This window comes from Scyliorhinus canicula, chromosome 2 (genome assembly GCF_902713615.1).
Source record: "Scyliorhinus canicula chromosome 2, sScyCan1.1, whole genome shotgun sequence".
Classification (NCBI taxonomy): Eukaryota; Metazoa; Chordata; class Chondrichthyes; order Carcharhiniformes; family Scyliorhinidae; genus Scyliorhinus; species Scyliorhinus canicula.
In genome coordinates this window covers 145,958,800-145,973,987 of record NC_052147.1, presented here as the reverse complement: position 1 = coordinate 145,973,987, position 15,188 = coordinate 145,958,800, and the positions used below count along the sequence as shown (strand labels likewise).

Below are 15,188 nucleotides of genomic sequence, written 5' to 3'. Positions count from 1 at the left end.
TTAAACTATTTTCCACATCAAGTATTAAGAGTGATTAAAGAAATGAGTTCATTGAACTTGTACCAATAATTAGTTCAGAGTTTACATTGGCATTCTGTCGCCTCATGAATTATGACTTGTTTTAGATATAAGAACTCACGTTTGATTCTCTGAAGTTGGTCTGAAAAAAATAGATAAAATCTGAATTAAGGAGAGAAGGTAAATCCAGATCATCGTGAATTGCAACAAGCTGCACACAAACGCATACGCAGTTCAATCTAATTCCTCAGATTACCCAACATTCAGTTCTCTTAATTAAAATTTATTTTTTCCCAAAATGGTACAATTTCTAAATCGAGCTCAGTACAGAGAGATTGGGGAAGATATAAAAAATGTCCAGTACAGAGAGACAGGGAAACATAAAAACTCCACTGTACCAGGAGAAAGGGGAAGTTGTAACAAACTGTACAGTACAGGGAGGTAGGGGAAGATAAAGCAACCCTTACAATACAGGAGACAGGGGAAGAAAAATAAAACTGAACGGTACAGAGAGACTGGGAAATATATAGCAAATTGTGCAATATAGGGAGACGGGAAGATAAAGTAAACTGTACAGTACAGGGATACAGTAGAAGAATAGCAAACTGTACTGTACAGCGAGACAGAGGAAGCAACAGCAAACTGTACAGTACAGGGAGACAGGGGAAGATAAAGCAAACCGTACAGTACAGGGATACAGTGGAAGAATAGCAAACTGTACTGTACAGCGAGACAGAGGAAGCTACAGCAAACTGTACAGTACAGGGAGACAGGGGAAGGTATAACAAACTGTATAATACAGGGAGACAGGGGAAGGTATAACAAACTGTACAATACAGGGAGACAGGGGAAGGTATAACAAACTGTATAATACAGGGAGACAGGGGAAGGTATAACAAACTGTACAGTACAGGGAGACAGGGGAAGGTATAACAAACTGTATAATACAGGGAGACAGGGGAAGGTATAACAAACTGTACAATACAGGGAGACAGGGGAAGGTATAACAAACTGTACAGTACCGGGAGACAGGGGAAGGGATAACAAACTGTACAGTACAGAGAGACAGGGGAAGGTATAACAAACTGTACAGTACAGGGAGACAGGGGATGGTATAACAAACTGTACAGTACCGGGAGACAGGGGAAGGTATAACAAACTGTACAGTACCGGGAGACAGGGGAAGGGATAACAAACTGTACAATACAGGGAGACAGGGGAAGGTATAACAAACTGTACAGTACTGGGAGACGGGGAAGGTATCACACTGTACAGTACAGGGAGACAGGGGAAGGGATAACAAACTGTACAGTACAGAGAGACAGGGGAAGGTATAACAAACTGTACAGTACAGGGAGACAGGGGATGGTATAACAAACTGTACAGTACCGGGAGACAGGGGAAGGTATAACAAACTGTACAGTACCGGGAGACAGGGGAAGGTATAACAAACTGTACAGTACCGGGAGACAGGGGAAGGTATAACAAACTGTACAATACAGGGGTACAGGGGATGTTGTAACAAACTGTACAGTACAGGAAGACAGCAGAATATATAGCAAACTGTACTGTACAGGGAGACAGGGAGAGATATCACAAAATGTTCTGTACAAAAGCTGTGACAGATATACACAAGCTACACAGTTGAACTGTATAGGTAGAGATGCAGCTTCTGGAGGTGAATGGTTAGGTTACGCCAATCACAACCACATTAGTTCATATACTTTCTCAGTGCAAATTACAGATCAAACTCCAGTAGCTTACCCAGTCTCTTTTACCCTTTTCCCAATACCTAATTCTAATGTTTATTAGAGTAAAGTTACCTGGAAACAAATGGTTTGGGAGGTGGAATTCGATTGAAAAACTCATCACATAAGGAGACTGCAATATTACTTTTGGTCCTTGATAACTCATATCCTGGTGCGATGACGACTGATTCCCCTTTCTGTTCAAAACAAATATCATTATTTATCTGCCTTCTTAAAGCAGCAGCTCAAACTGCTCCATCATCCTGAGATGGTATTGTGGTGGTAATGTCACTGGGGATAGTAATTCAGAGGCACAGGTTTATGCTCCTGGGACATGGGTTCAAGTCCGTACCTGGTCTGGCAGATATGTGACACCTAACTTACAGCAATATAGCCGACTCCTAACTGCCCTCTGAAATAGCCAAGCCAGCCCTTCAATTTGCTAGTCATGGGTAACAAATGCTGGCCTTGTCAGTGCTGCTCAGATACCATGAAAGAATTTTTAAAAATAGAAAGCTAGAGCCTGAGCTTGTATCAGTGAAGTTTCATTTAGTCCCGGTCTCAATAACACTTTTCAAAACAACTGGGACTGAATAATTATGGACGCAATTCAGCGGCCGCATTGTGCCCTGCACAGACCTGGGCTTAATGGATGAATTGTGCTAGAACCCCAAATTGTTTCCGCACCAGGCCGATCGCAAGTCACCTGACTCACTCTGCGCTGCTCGATCTGGAACTCGCCTTCACTGGGTGTGATACTGATCTGCATATTTAAATGGGCCATTAGATTCATTTAAATACCCGGAAGCCATATTCATCCAGCATCCGGAAGTCAATGGCTGTATCTCGAACACCTCAGAAGGGCGCTGTTTAACATAGTTTCCACAAATGTGGATCAGACATAATGGTACCTCGGGGGGTCTCACAGGTCATTAGAACCCCCCCCCCCCCCCCCCCCCCCCCCCCCCCGGGTGATCGGGGATCGGGCAAGGTGATACGCTGGCACTACCCTTGGCAGCTGGGCACCTTGCACTTCCAGCCAGGCACCCTGGCAGTTCCACCTGGGCACCTGAAACTGCTACCCAGGCACTACCAAGGTGCCAGGATGGCACTCTCAATGTGCCAGGGCACTGCCAAGGTTTCCAAGTGACAATTTGGCACTGCTGGTGTTGGGCCCGGAGGGCCTTGCCAATTGGAAGGTGGGGAGATGAAGGAGGGCATCTAGAAAGTTGATGGCGGGGAGGGCTCATGTCCGGTGGGGGGGGTGGGGGGTGGGGGGGGGGGGGGGGTGAAGCATGTAGAGATCACGGTTGGCGCTCAAAATGGCACCCTGATCTGTAAGGAGCCGTCAACTAAAGTGTCACCTTGGCAGGGAGAAACTCTCCAAGGCCCAAAAAAAGGCAAAGTGCTGGTGAATAGCAGAGTGAATCACGGCGCTGCAGCCACCAAGAAACCCGCCAAATGCACCCAAAAGACTTTAACTTTTGACCGCTGAAACATGTCTTAGATGTATTTTTTTGTGGGGAAGGGGTGCATTGAAACAAAACATTGTCGTGTTAATCACCCTGGGGTAACACGGACTGCAACCGGATGCAGTTGTACTTGAAAGTAGACTCCAAACTTAGATGTTAGTTCAATACGTTTTATTGAACTTGTTAAGAAGTGCACACAGTTCGCTGTGGGTTTGACACTCTACTAATCTAAGCGTGCTTACTATAACTAACTAGACCAGACTAGCTCTGAGCCACGTGTAGAAGGTGCTAACTGATATATACACCCTGACTGTCACTACAGTTGTCACCAGTGGAAAGAGGCAGAGTATTGATGCCTCGTGTGTTTTATAGTGGGAAACCCCCTTCTGGTGTTCTGCCTGGTGATTGGTTGTGTTCTGTCCTGTGTGTTGATTGGCTGTACTGGGTGCCTGTCACTGCCTGTCTGTATATCATGATGTGCATGAGTGCATATCATGACAAACATGTTCTCATTCTGTCTGCTCTTCCCCCTCCCCCCCATCCTCCTGGCCCCATTACAAACATCAGAGTTACTGTGGAAGCAAGCATTCAGAAAGTAAATTTGCCTCCTGGAAACAGATTTAAGGTCCTGGGAAAGAGACACAAGGCTGATATGTGAGGAACACAAGGCTGAGAACTTAAATAAAAGGAATCTCGGGATAGAGAGGTGACTATGGAATTTGGAAAATTAAAAAAAGAGGATCATGGGTTTGTCTTCATGCCCACATGTGCAGACTGATCATAGAATCCCTGCAGTGCAGAAGGAGGCCATTTGGACCATCGAGTCTGCACCAACTCCCTGAAAGCAAATCCTATCCAGGCCTACTCCTCTGCCATATCCCCATAACCTAGTTACCCCTTCTATCCTTTTGGACACTCAGAGGCAACCTAGCATGGCCAATCCACCTAACCTTCACATCTTTGGACTGTGGGAGGAAACCGGAGCAGACACGGGGAGATTCTGTGCAAACTCCACCCAGACACCCACCCAAGGCCAGAATTGAACCCGTGTCCCTGGCGCTGTGAGGCAGCAGTGTCACGGTGGAGTGACATTATTGCAACATTTCTGTTCAAAGAAACTGTTCAAATGGAAGTTCCTACACAAAATATTATCCTATATTTCTCTTGCAGAAGCCGATTGCCTTGTATATTTCCTGGCTTGCATTTCTGATTCAAATGATAAGGATTCACCCCTGTCTATAACCAATTTATAAGGGTTGCTTGATTTAATTGTCACCATTGACACGTGGGCCACATTACAGTATCGTAGGTTGGCTCGTGTAACTAATCTCTTACCTTGTAAAGTTCTGGGAAAGTCGACCCTCTCCCACATTTTCTACACATCTCCGAGGCTGTTTCGGCTGTGCTGGAGGGGAAGCATGAAAGAAGAGAGGCTGTGATATAAAATTGCCTTTCTCTACCCGAAGCAACACTGGGACCGTAAAGCACCAGGAACAATAAATGCTGATTTCAGGAAGAGAGGGCTTTGTGGACTCTCCGCAGTTTTGCAGTCCAATGTACAGAAGATCGCACCCCCTGTGGCACCACATTAGGTAGCCCCCATCCGGATATTTTGATCTGAACACAATCTCCACTTTCATTCATCCAGACATGTCAAACTCATTAGCTCATAAACTCTTTAAACCAAAACAAAGGATTTGGTATGTAAACCAGGGGTTACCATTTGCTTTTTAAACAAAGTAGATTGACAATTGGTTTATGGATCTCATCTGTGGAACTTGCAATATCTAACAGGTCAAAGCTCTCGGCACAGTGGGCTAAACAGCTGGTGTGTAATGCAGAACAAGGCCAGCAGCGTGGGTTCAATTCCCGTACTGGCCTCCCTGAACAGGCGCCAGATTGTGGCGACTAGGGGCTTTTCACAGTAACTTCATTGAAGCCTACTTGTGACAATAAGCGATTATTATTATTATGTCACTGCATCTGAAAATGCTTTGTAAAAAACTTTTAAAAATCAATTATTTCTGAACCACTTTGGAAGAAGGGGAAGGCAGTGGCAAAGTGGTATTGTCACTGAATGAGTAATCGAGAGACCCAGAGTACTCCGGGGTCCCAGGTTCAAATCCCACTACAGGAGATGGTGAAATATGAGTTCAATAAAAACCAGGGATTAAAACTCTTATGATGACCATGATACCATTGTCAATTGTCCTTAAAAAAAATAACATTTGGTTCACTCATGTCCTTTAGGGAAATCTGCCATCCTTACCTGGTCTGGCCTATTTGTGACTCCAGACCCACAGCAATGTGGTTGACTCTTAACTGCCCCCTCAAGGGCATTTAGGGATGGGTAATAAATGCTGGCATAGCCTGCAATTCCCATGTCCCATGAACAAATAGAGAAAAAAAAGTTATTTATGTTGCCTTTGTTTCCTTTTACCAATCACGTTAAATTTGTGTCCTCTGGTTAGTGACCCTTCTGCCACTAGAAACAAACAGTCTATTTACTCTATCGAAACAATTTGAAACAACTCTGTTAAATCTCCTATTGGTCTTCTCTGTCTGCTTCAGGAGAGCAGCCCCAGTTCTCTCCACATAACTGTAATCCCTCATCCTTGGTACAACTCGGGAAAATCCCTTCTGTACCCTCTCCATCACCTGAACCTCTTTCCTGATCAATGGTAACCATGATGTGGAGATGCCGGCGTTGGACTGGGGTAGGCACAGTAAGAAGTCTTTCAACACCAGGTTAAAGTCCAACAGGTTTGTTTCAAATCACTAGCTTTTGGAGCACAGCTCCTTCCTCAGGTGAATGAAGAGATAAGATCCAGAAACATATACATAGACAAAGTCAAAGATGCAAGACAATGCTTTGAATGCGAGCTTTTGCAGGTAATTAAGTCTTTACAGATACAGAAATAGGGGTAACCCCAGGTTAAAGAGGTATGAATTGTCATCTTTGTAGAAACTTAATGTCAGTGTCTATATGCGCGATCTTCTTGGAGATCCTCTCCACTTTGAGCCGGCAGTTTGCGGCAGGTAGCCATGATGTGGAGGTGCCAGTGTTGGACTGAGGAAAGAGTCAAATTGGATACCTTCGGAAGGCCGCTGCCCTAGACTCGACTCGACATGTATGCTCAGGCCCACCAGGAGTCGCGTCAATGCCAGATTCATCAGTCGCATTCACAAGACAGCCCCGAACGTCACCCAAGCACAACGCAACGCCATCCACACTCTCAAGACCAACCGCAACATTGTCATCAAACCAGCAGACAAACGAGGGGCCACTGTAATACAGAACAGTACGGATTACTGCAAAGAAGTGTACCGACAACTCAACAACCAGAAGACTACAGACAGTTACCCGCAGATCCGACAAAGGGACACACCCACCAACTCAACAGACTGATCAAGACCTTGGATCCAGACCTTCAGAGCACCCTACGTGCTCTCATCCCATGTACCCCCTGCGTTGGAGATCTCTATTGCCTCCCGAAAATACACAAGGCCAACACACCAGGCCGTCCTATCATATCAGGCAATGTGACCCTGTGTGAGAAGCTCTCTGGCTACATCGAGGGCATCTTGAACCCCATTGTACAAGGAACGCCCAGCTTCTGTCGCGACACGACGTACTTCCTACAGAAACTCAGCACACATGGACCAATTGAACCAGGAACATTCCTCGTCACAATGGATGTCTCGGCACTCTACACCAGCATCCCCCATGACGACAGCATTGCTGCAACAGCCTCAGTACTCAACACCGACAACTGCCAATCTCCAGTCGCAATACTGCAATTCATTCGCTTCATTCTGGATCACAACGTCTTCACCTTCGACAACAAGTTCTTCATCCAGACGCATGGAACAGCCATGGGGACCAAGTTCGCACCTCAATATGCCAACATCTTCATGCACAAGTTTGAACAAGACCTCCTCACTGTACAGGACCTTCAACCGACATTATACACCAGATACATCGATGACATTTTTTTCCTTTGGAACCACGGCAAAGAATAACTGAAACGATGACATGGTGACATCAATAAGTTCCATCCCACCATCAGACTCACCATGGACTACTCTCCGAAATTGGTTGCATTCTTGGACACACTCATCTCCATCAAGGACATTCACCTCAGCACTTTGCTTTACCGCAAGCCCACGGATAACCTTACAATGCTCCACTTCTCCAGCTTCCACCCTAAACACATTAAAGAAGCCATCCCCTATGGACAAGCCCTCCGTATACACAGGATCTGCTCAGACGAGGAGGAGCGTAACAGACATCTACAGACGCTGAAAGATGCCCTCGTACGAACGGGATATGGCGCTCGACTCATCGATCGACAGTTCCAACGCGACCTGGCAAAAAAATGCACCGACCTCCTCAGAAGACAAACATGGGACACAACCAACAGAGTACCCTTCGTCGTCCACTACTTTACCTGAGCGGAGAAACTACGACATCTTCTTCGCAGCCTTCAACACGTCATTGATGAAAATGAACATCTTGCCAAGGTCATCCCCACACCACTACTACTTGCCTTCAAACTACTGCACAACCTCAAACAAACCATTGTTTGCAGCAAACTACACAGCGACCACGACACCGCACAACCGTACCATGGCAATCTCTGCAAGAAGTGCCAGATCATCGACATGGGTACCACCATTACACGTGAGAATACCACCCACCAGGTACGTGACTCAGTCAATGTTGTCCACCTCATACGCTGCAGGAAAGGATGTCCCGAAGCGTGGTACCTTGGCGAGACCTTGCAGACCCTGTGACAACGGATGAACGGACATTGCGCAACAATCGCCAGGCAGGAATGTTCCCTTCCAGTCATGGAACACTTCAGCAGTCAAGGGCATTCAGCCTCTGATCTCCGGGTAAGCGTTCTCCAAGGCGGCCTTCAGGACGTGCGACAACGCAAAATCGCCAAGTGGAAACTGATAGCCAAGTTCCGCACACATGAGTACGGCCTCAACCGGGACCTTGGATTCATGTCGCATTACATTCACCCCCCACCATCTGGTCTGGGCTTGCGAAATCCTACCAACTGTCCTGGCTTGAGACAATTCACACCTCTTTAACCTGGGGATATTCCTATCTCTGGATCTGTAAAGTCTTAATTACCTGCAAATGCTCGCATTCAAAGCATTGTCTTGCATCTTTGACTTTGTCTATATATATGTTTCCGGAACACACCTCTTCATTCACCTGAGGAAGGAGCTGCGCTCCGAAAGCTAGTGATTCGTAACAAACCTGTTGGACTTTAACCTGGTGTTGTAAGACCTCTTATTGATCAATGGTGCCCAGAACTTTTCAGTCTTGTGACTGAGCTCGAAAGCAATTATTGATGGCATCTACAACATGTTTCAGGCAATAAAATGCTCGTTACATACACACTAATTGAAGATAATCAGAAACCACAATTGTATTAAAACATCTTAAACTATAAAATTAATGATAGTTATAGTAACGCAAAAAGCCACACAACAAAAAGTGGAATAAGCACAACACCACGCGGTGAAATGTAATTTATCCTTACCAATTATATCTTCTGAAAATCACTTGAGGGGTTATTTTCCATAACATACGCTTACTACATCTAATTAATCTTTTGTAAAGCACACAGGAAGGACAGCATTAAAATAAAAAGGGACAAATTACAAGTTTCTTTATTGTAGTACAATGATTCTACATTTAAAAATCTCTCTGCCAGTTACTAAAAGCTTTTGATCTCAATTATTACCTACAGTTCAGTAACACCAGAATCTTTGATGTGGAAATGCCGCCGCTGGACTTGGTTGGGCACAGTAAGAAGTCTAACAACACCAGGTTAAAGTCCAACAGGCTTATGTGAAATCATAAGCTTTTGGAGCGCTGCTCCTTCATCAGGTGAAGTGGAGGCAGGTTCACAATCACAGCATATATAGGAGAGACACAATTGCAGGGTGGCATGGTAGCACAGTGGTTAGCACTGTTGCTTCACAGAGCCAGGGACCCGGGTCCGATTCCTGGCTTGGGTCACTGTCTGTGAGGAGTCTGCACTTTCTCCCCATGTCTGCGTGGGTTTCCTCTGGGTGCTCCGGTTTCATCCCACAGTCCAAAGATCTGCAGGTTAGGTGGGTTGGTCATGCTAAATTGCCCCGTAGTGTCCAAAGGTTAGGTGGGGTTGCTGGGTTACAGGGATAGGGCAGATGTGTAGGCTTAGGTAGGGTGCTCTTTCAGCGGCTGGTGTAGACTTGACGGGCTGAATGGGCTCCTTCTGCACTGTAAATTCTATTCTATGATTCTAGGATCTTGGAATTCAAAACCAACTACTCAACTGCAGATGTCAGCACCACTGGAATCACGATTCTCAAATGGCTGATTTGAATATCTTTCTTTTACTTATTTTTGGAATCAGTTCTAATTTCTAACCTGTGTGAATGTATGTCCGTGTGTTTTATTATATATGTGGGATTAGTAGCTAATAAAAATTGGCTCCTTTTTAAACACTAATTGATTGGGATTGGGAAAAAGTATCTGCAAGGGAAAGATCATTTTTGAAGTCATCTTATTGAGATCAAACGTGGGGGTTGAATAAAGAAAGGGAGCCAGTTCATCCCTCCTCACCTAATGGCATAACAATTTGGGGATATCCAATTCAGAATTTTATAAAGTGCGGGATCTTGTCCAAGGTTAACAAATTAGGGAACCTCACCTGGGGTTCAGTTGTAACATCCTTAGTATCCAAAAACCTATCGATCTCAGACTGAATATACTCAATGACTGAGCACTCACTATTCATTGGAATAGAGAATTCAAATGCTTTTGAATGAAGAAAATTCTTCCTCATCTCAGTCCTAAATCACCATTCACCAGTCATACACCATTCTGAGTTTGCCTTTGACAAGGACCCTCCAAACAATACAACACAACCATTAAAAAATATTTCCATACAGTTCTCGACCAGATCTTCCCATCTTACCCAGCCTGAGACGATGGAGGATAAGACAAGTTCATAATTTGCATCCAGATACTCTGAAAAATTAATGAAGATAAAGCATTTAGAAACACATCCTTTATATTAGAACACCTGTCTTTTGTAAGGTATTTATCTTCTCTGTTGTCCATGTGTGGGGGCCGGTTAGCATAGTTGGCTAGACAGCTGGTTGTGCTGCAGAGGATGGCTAACAAGAGTGAGTTCAATGCCCATATCAGCTAAGATAATCCAACCTTGCCTCTTGCCTGAGGTGAGATGATCTGGGACTGTCAGTCTATGGTCGTCTGGGACTATGGTTACTTTACTTACTTTACAGTCCATGTGTGGTGAGGGAGGGGAGGCAGGAAGCAGGATCACCATTCCCTGGTTTAGCATACAGCATATTGCAGGAAGGTTGAACTCACTATGGCAAGTATGACTAACTCTTAATTCTCCTATTAGACTCTCTCTATTCCCCATTCAGTCGTAGGAGATGGTGAGATGTTATTGGGGGTAGGTGGGAATGTGGAGCTGACCCTCCAATCATATCAGCCTTGATCTTATTGAATAGTGGAACGGACATGAAGGGCTAAAAGGCCTACTCCTGCTTATTAGTATGTTTGCCATTGCTACGCAATTAGTCCACGTAACTTAAATTTTCCCCGTGTTCATTCATGTTCGCACTTTGGCAGGGACTTCAGATTTAAGCCCATCAGTCTCATTTTGACTTTATTATTTTTCCCCCTTCATGCTTCTTGTCTCCCTCCCCCTGTCAATTTGCCTCCTTTCATTTTTCCCTCCCAGATCCTCTATCTTCCCAAATCTCTACTCCAATCCTTCAGTACTCCTCGACCTTCCTGCTCTTCACCTCACGCTTGACTCCAACTTGGAAAGGTCTACAGCTTCCCACTGTGCCTCTCTTGGCAACTGACAAATGACCTATCAAGTCACTCGACATTGCAGCGGCACCAAATTCCCAATTCCACTCTCCCACTGGCATTCCCAGCCAGTTTGGGGAGGCCTGATCCTGCCAGATTCCTCCGTGTCCCAGCTCAAACTTTCCATGGCTGGTCATGTGGACCCTTCCATCCTGGCCACTCTCCGTATCTTCCTCCAGAATGTCCATTCACTTGTGATCCTGATTGAGGGTCTGTATTCTCCAGAGTTCAGAAGAATGAGAGGGGATCTATTGAAATTCTTACAGGGTCTGACTGGGTAGATGTAGGAAGGATGTTTCCCCTGCCTGTCGGTGGTTCAGAATTAGGGACCACATTATCATAATAAGGGGTAGGCCATTTAGGACTGAGATGAGGAGGAATCTCTTCACTCAGAGGGTAGTGAATCTCTGGAATTCCCCAATTTAGAGTCCTCTAGGAGCTCGGTCAATGAGTATATTCAAGACAGAGAATGCTAAATTTCTTGAGACATTGAGGGATATGGGGATAGTGCGGGAAAAGGATGTTGAGTTGGATTAGCCATGATCCAGTTGAATGCCAGAGGAAGCTCAATGGGCCAAATGGCCTACTTCTGTTCCTATTTCTTAAGGACCTTTCCAATCATGAGCCTGTTTTGATAATTTAATCAACATCATGGCCTTGAAGGAAAACTGACCTGGTTCACATTGACTGGAACGGGCAGTGAGGCTCTGCAAATCAAATTTGGCCTGTCCCATACTCCTCTGGTACCATTTCCTCCTTTGAGAACCTCACCATTTCCATTCCCTCACCTCTCATTAAAATCCTGGTTCCCGACAACCGCAGCACCCTCCCACCCCCCGTTCCTGCCACCTGTCCAACTCCCTCCAAGTGCTATACCAGTTATTGCTTGATGCGAAGATGCCGGCGTTGGACTGGGGTGAGCACAGTAAGAAGTCTTACAACACCAGGTTAAAGTCCAACAGGTTTGTTTCAAACACGAGCTTTCGGAGCACTGCTCCTTCCTCAGGTGGATTCACTCGGTTGAATTTCCACCAAGGTCCCCCCCCTCCCCCCCTCCCCATCCTCAGCCCTGCACTTTCATCTTTCTCTAGTTTGTCTCTTATCTCTCTTCAAAGCCTCTCTGAGGTACTGTTGTCCATGAGACTGACCTCTAGCTCCCTTAATCCTATTTGACCAAATGACTGACCAAATTCCCCAACTCCTTCCTAGCTCCCATTTGAGTTCACATTGTAAACAATTCCTTCTCTTCAGCTCCTGTCGCTCTCTCCTTCACGTTGGCATCATCGCCCCCTCTTCAAAAAAAAGTCTCTGACTCCTCTGTGCTTGAGAACACTGTCCCGCCTCCAACCTCCCAACGTAAAGATGTTATCACCTCCCAAATTCATTCTCATTTTTCCTGGAACTCCATTTTCGAATCCCTCCAATCAGGATTCTGCCCCATCCCACGCATGCACTTGTGAACACACATACACAACACTGATACTGAGATCCATGTTAGAATCTTGGGCCAGATAGATATGTGGAACTTACCTGGGTGCCTACCCCGGATATGCTACGCTGGTTCATACTGGGTCTAACTCAGAGACTAGCCACGTAACTGAACTGGACTCCACAACAGATATCCCCCTAATCAGCCCCCCCCCCCCCCCCCCCCCCCCCCCCCGACTTAGGTCGAATACCCTCTGACCTGATCCCAATACTTCCCAACCAAACCTAACTAACCCCACACAAAACTCAACTCCCACCCAAGCCAATTACCCACCCTGACCACCCGACAACTTCCAACCAACCAAACTACCTCCTTGACCACTTGACAATACCCACAACCTGACTGCCTATTCACTGACCTGTACACCAATCACCAATCCACTTACTGAAAGAACCGATACTTTTAAAAACTTACCTGAAACATTAACTCTGTTTCTCCCTCCCCAGAAGCTACCTGACCCTCTGAGTACTTCTGGCATTTTTTGTTTTTATTTTTGGGACAAGCCACCACTAATGGTGGTGGCATAGAAACAGTAAATGTACCACGCAGAAGGCCATTTGATCTATCATGTCTATGCTGGTATGGCTAAAAAGATTCCTTAAGAATGAACTGGTCCTGTTTGAGGATTGAAAGACCTCGGGTTTATTTACTTGTCCGTCATTATTCGTATATGAACTCCAAACGCCTCAAAACAATTTGATTCCACTGTGAGCTGTGTCTCAGGGTTTTATTGTGAATCCTCTATCTTCGGGATTTAAACTATGATTAAAGTTTGTATGGAAGACAATACTGACCTTCACAGATGCTCGTGATTTGCTGAGGTTTCACAGGGACTGGGAATGTGTGGATTCTCTGCCCAACACCATAGTCCCATCTAGTCAGAGGCTGATTCTCAACTCGACTGTGGCTAGAAGGAAAAAACAGACTGGAGCCAGCAACTTAAAAGCAAACGGTCACCATGGCAATGGCAGAATGTTCCCCATTCTTCGTAACCAGTGACCGTGAAACAAATAGGTAGAACTTTGACCGAAGGTCATTAAGGTGTTGACTGTTCTCACATGAGTCACAATGGAGTGTACCTGTTCTGAGGAAAAGAGAGAGAGGGAAGGAGCAAGAGAGAGAAGGGTGGGGGGGGGGGGGGGGGGGGGCGGGGAAGAGAGAGCAGAATTGAGGGACATTGAAAGACAGGTAGGTCACATTACAAGAGAGAGCTCAAATCCCTGGACATTATTTACAGTTCAACATAGAATCATAGAATTTATAGTATAGAAGGAGGCCATTCGGCCCATTGAATCTGCACCGGCTCTTGGAAAGAGCACCCTACCCAGGCCCACACCTCCACCCTATCCCCATAACCCAGTCACCCCACCCAATACTAAGGGCAATTTTGGACACTGAGGGCAATTTAGCAAGGCAAATCCACCTAACCTGCACATCTTTGGACTGTGGGAGGAAACCGGAGCACCCGGAGGAAACCCAGGCGCATACAGGGAGAATGTGCAGACTCTGCACAGACAGTGACTCAAGCCGCGAATCGAACCTCTGACCCTGGATTTGAAGCAACTGTGCTAACCACTATGCTACCTTGCTGCCCACTATGCTACCATGCTGCCCTGGTTTATTCAAGCTATATTGTTCTGAGTCATTTAGATGCCCCCCAACACCCACATCCCACCACCACTGCTGGAATCCCCTCCCCCAATCAACTACTAGGGCTCAGGTCACTCTGAATCAGTAACAATAGAAGAGTCAAAGGCTTCTCCCCAAGCCTGTCCACAATCTACAGGCACAAGTCAGGAATGTAATGAAATATTCTCTACTTGCCTGGATGGGTGCAGCTCCAACAACACTCAAGAAGCTTGAGACCATCCAGGACAAAGCAGCCCGCTTGATTGACACCCCATCCAACACCTTAAATTTTCACTCACTCCACCACCGACACACAGTGCAACAGTGTACACCACCTGCAAGATGCACTGCAGGAACACACCAAGGTTCCTTCAACAGCACTTTTCGAACCCACGTCTTCTACCAACTAGAAAGACAAGGACAGCAGATACCTGGGAACACCACCAACTGGAAGTTCCCCTCCAAGTCGCTCACCCTTCTGACTTGGAAATATATCGCCATTCCTTCAGTGTTGGTGGGTCAAAATCCTGAAACCCGCTCCCTATCAGCACAGTAGGTGTACATACACCACTTTGGACTGCAGCGGTGTAAGAAAGCAGCTCAGCCCCATCTCTGAGTGTAATTATGGATGGCCAACAAGCGCTGGTCTTATTATCGATGTCAAGAACCATGAGGAAAAAGCATTGCCAATTTCCATCTGCCCTCCACTCTATCTGGAAGAACCTTTGTCCAATTATGAGGGATTGCCATCGGTTTTTGGGTATGGGTTCCCAATTTGAGCTGGGTCCATCATTTCCAGACTCAATACCAACTCAGAAGCTGGATCTCCAAGAAATGCCATTTTCACACACGGTCACTTTGGACTGAAGGTGATGTCAAGTAGACAGATTATCCCTTGTTAAGAAAAGCTTCCA

At 45.8% G+C, this 15,188-nt stretch overlaps 1 protein-coding gene across 1 annotated transcript in view; it reads right to left on the bottom strand.

Moving 5' to 3' along the window:
• Positions 1–13,595, bottom strand: part of LOC119962411 (flagellum-associated coiled-coil domain-containing protein 1-like) — a 74,317-nt gene extending 60,722 nt beyond the window's left edge. The window contains exons 1-5 of the mRNA XM_038790370.1: positions 13,440–13,595; positions 10,225–10,277; positions 4,574–4,643; positions 1,842–1,963; positions 140–160 (exon numbers count right to left, since the gene is read on the bottom strand). Of these exons, the coding sequence (XP_038646298.1) occupies positions 140–160; positions 1,842–1,963; positions 4,574–4,643; positions 10,225–10,268 (257 nt within the window). The 5' untranslated portion in view covers positions 10,269–10,277; positions 13,440–13,595. The remainder of the gene's footprint in view (positions 1–139; positions 161–1,841; positions 1,964–4,573; positions 4,644–10,224; positions 10,278–13,439) is intronic.
• Between the last annotated feature and the right edge of the window lie 1,593 nt (positions 13,596–15,188).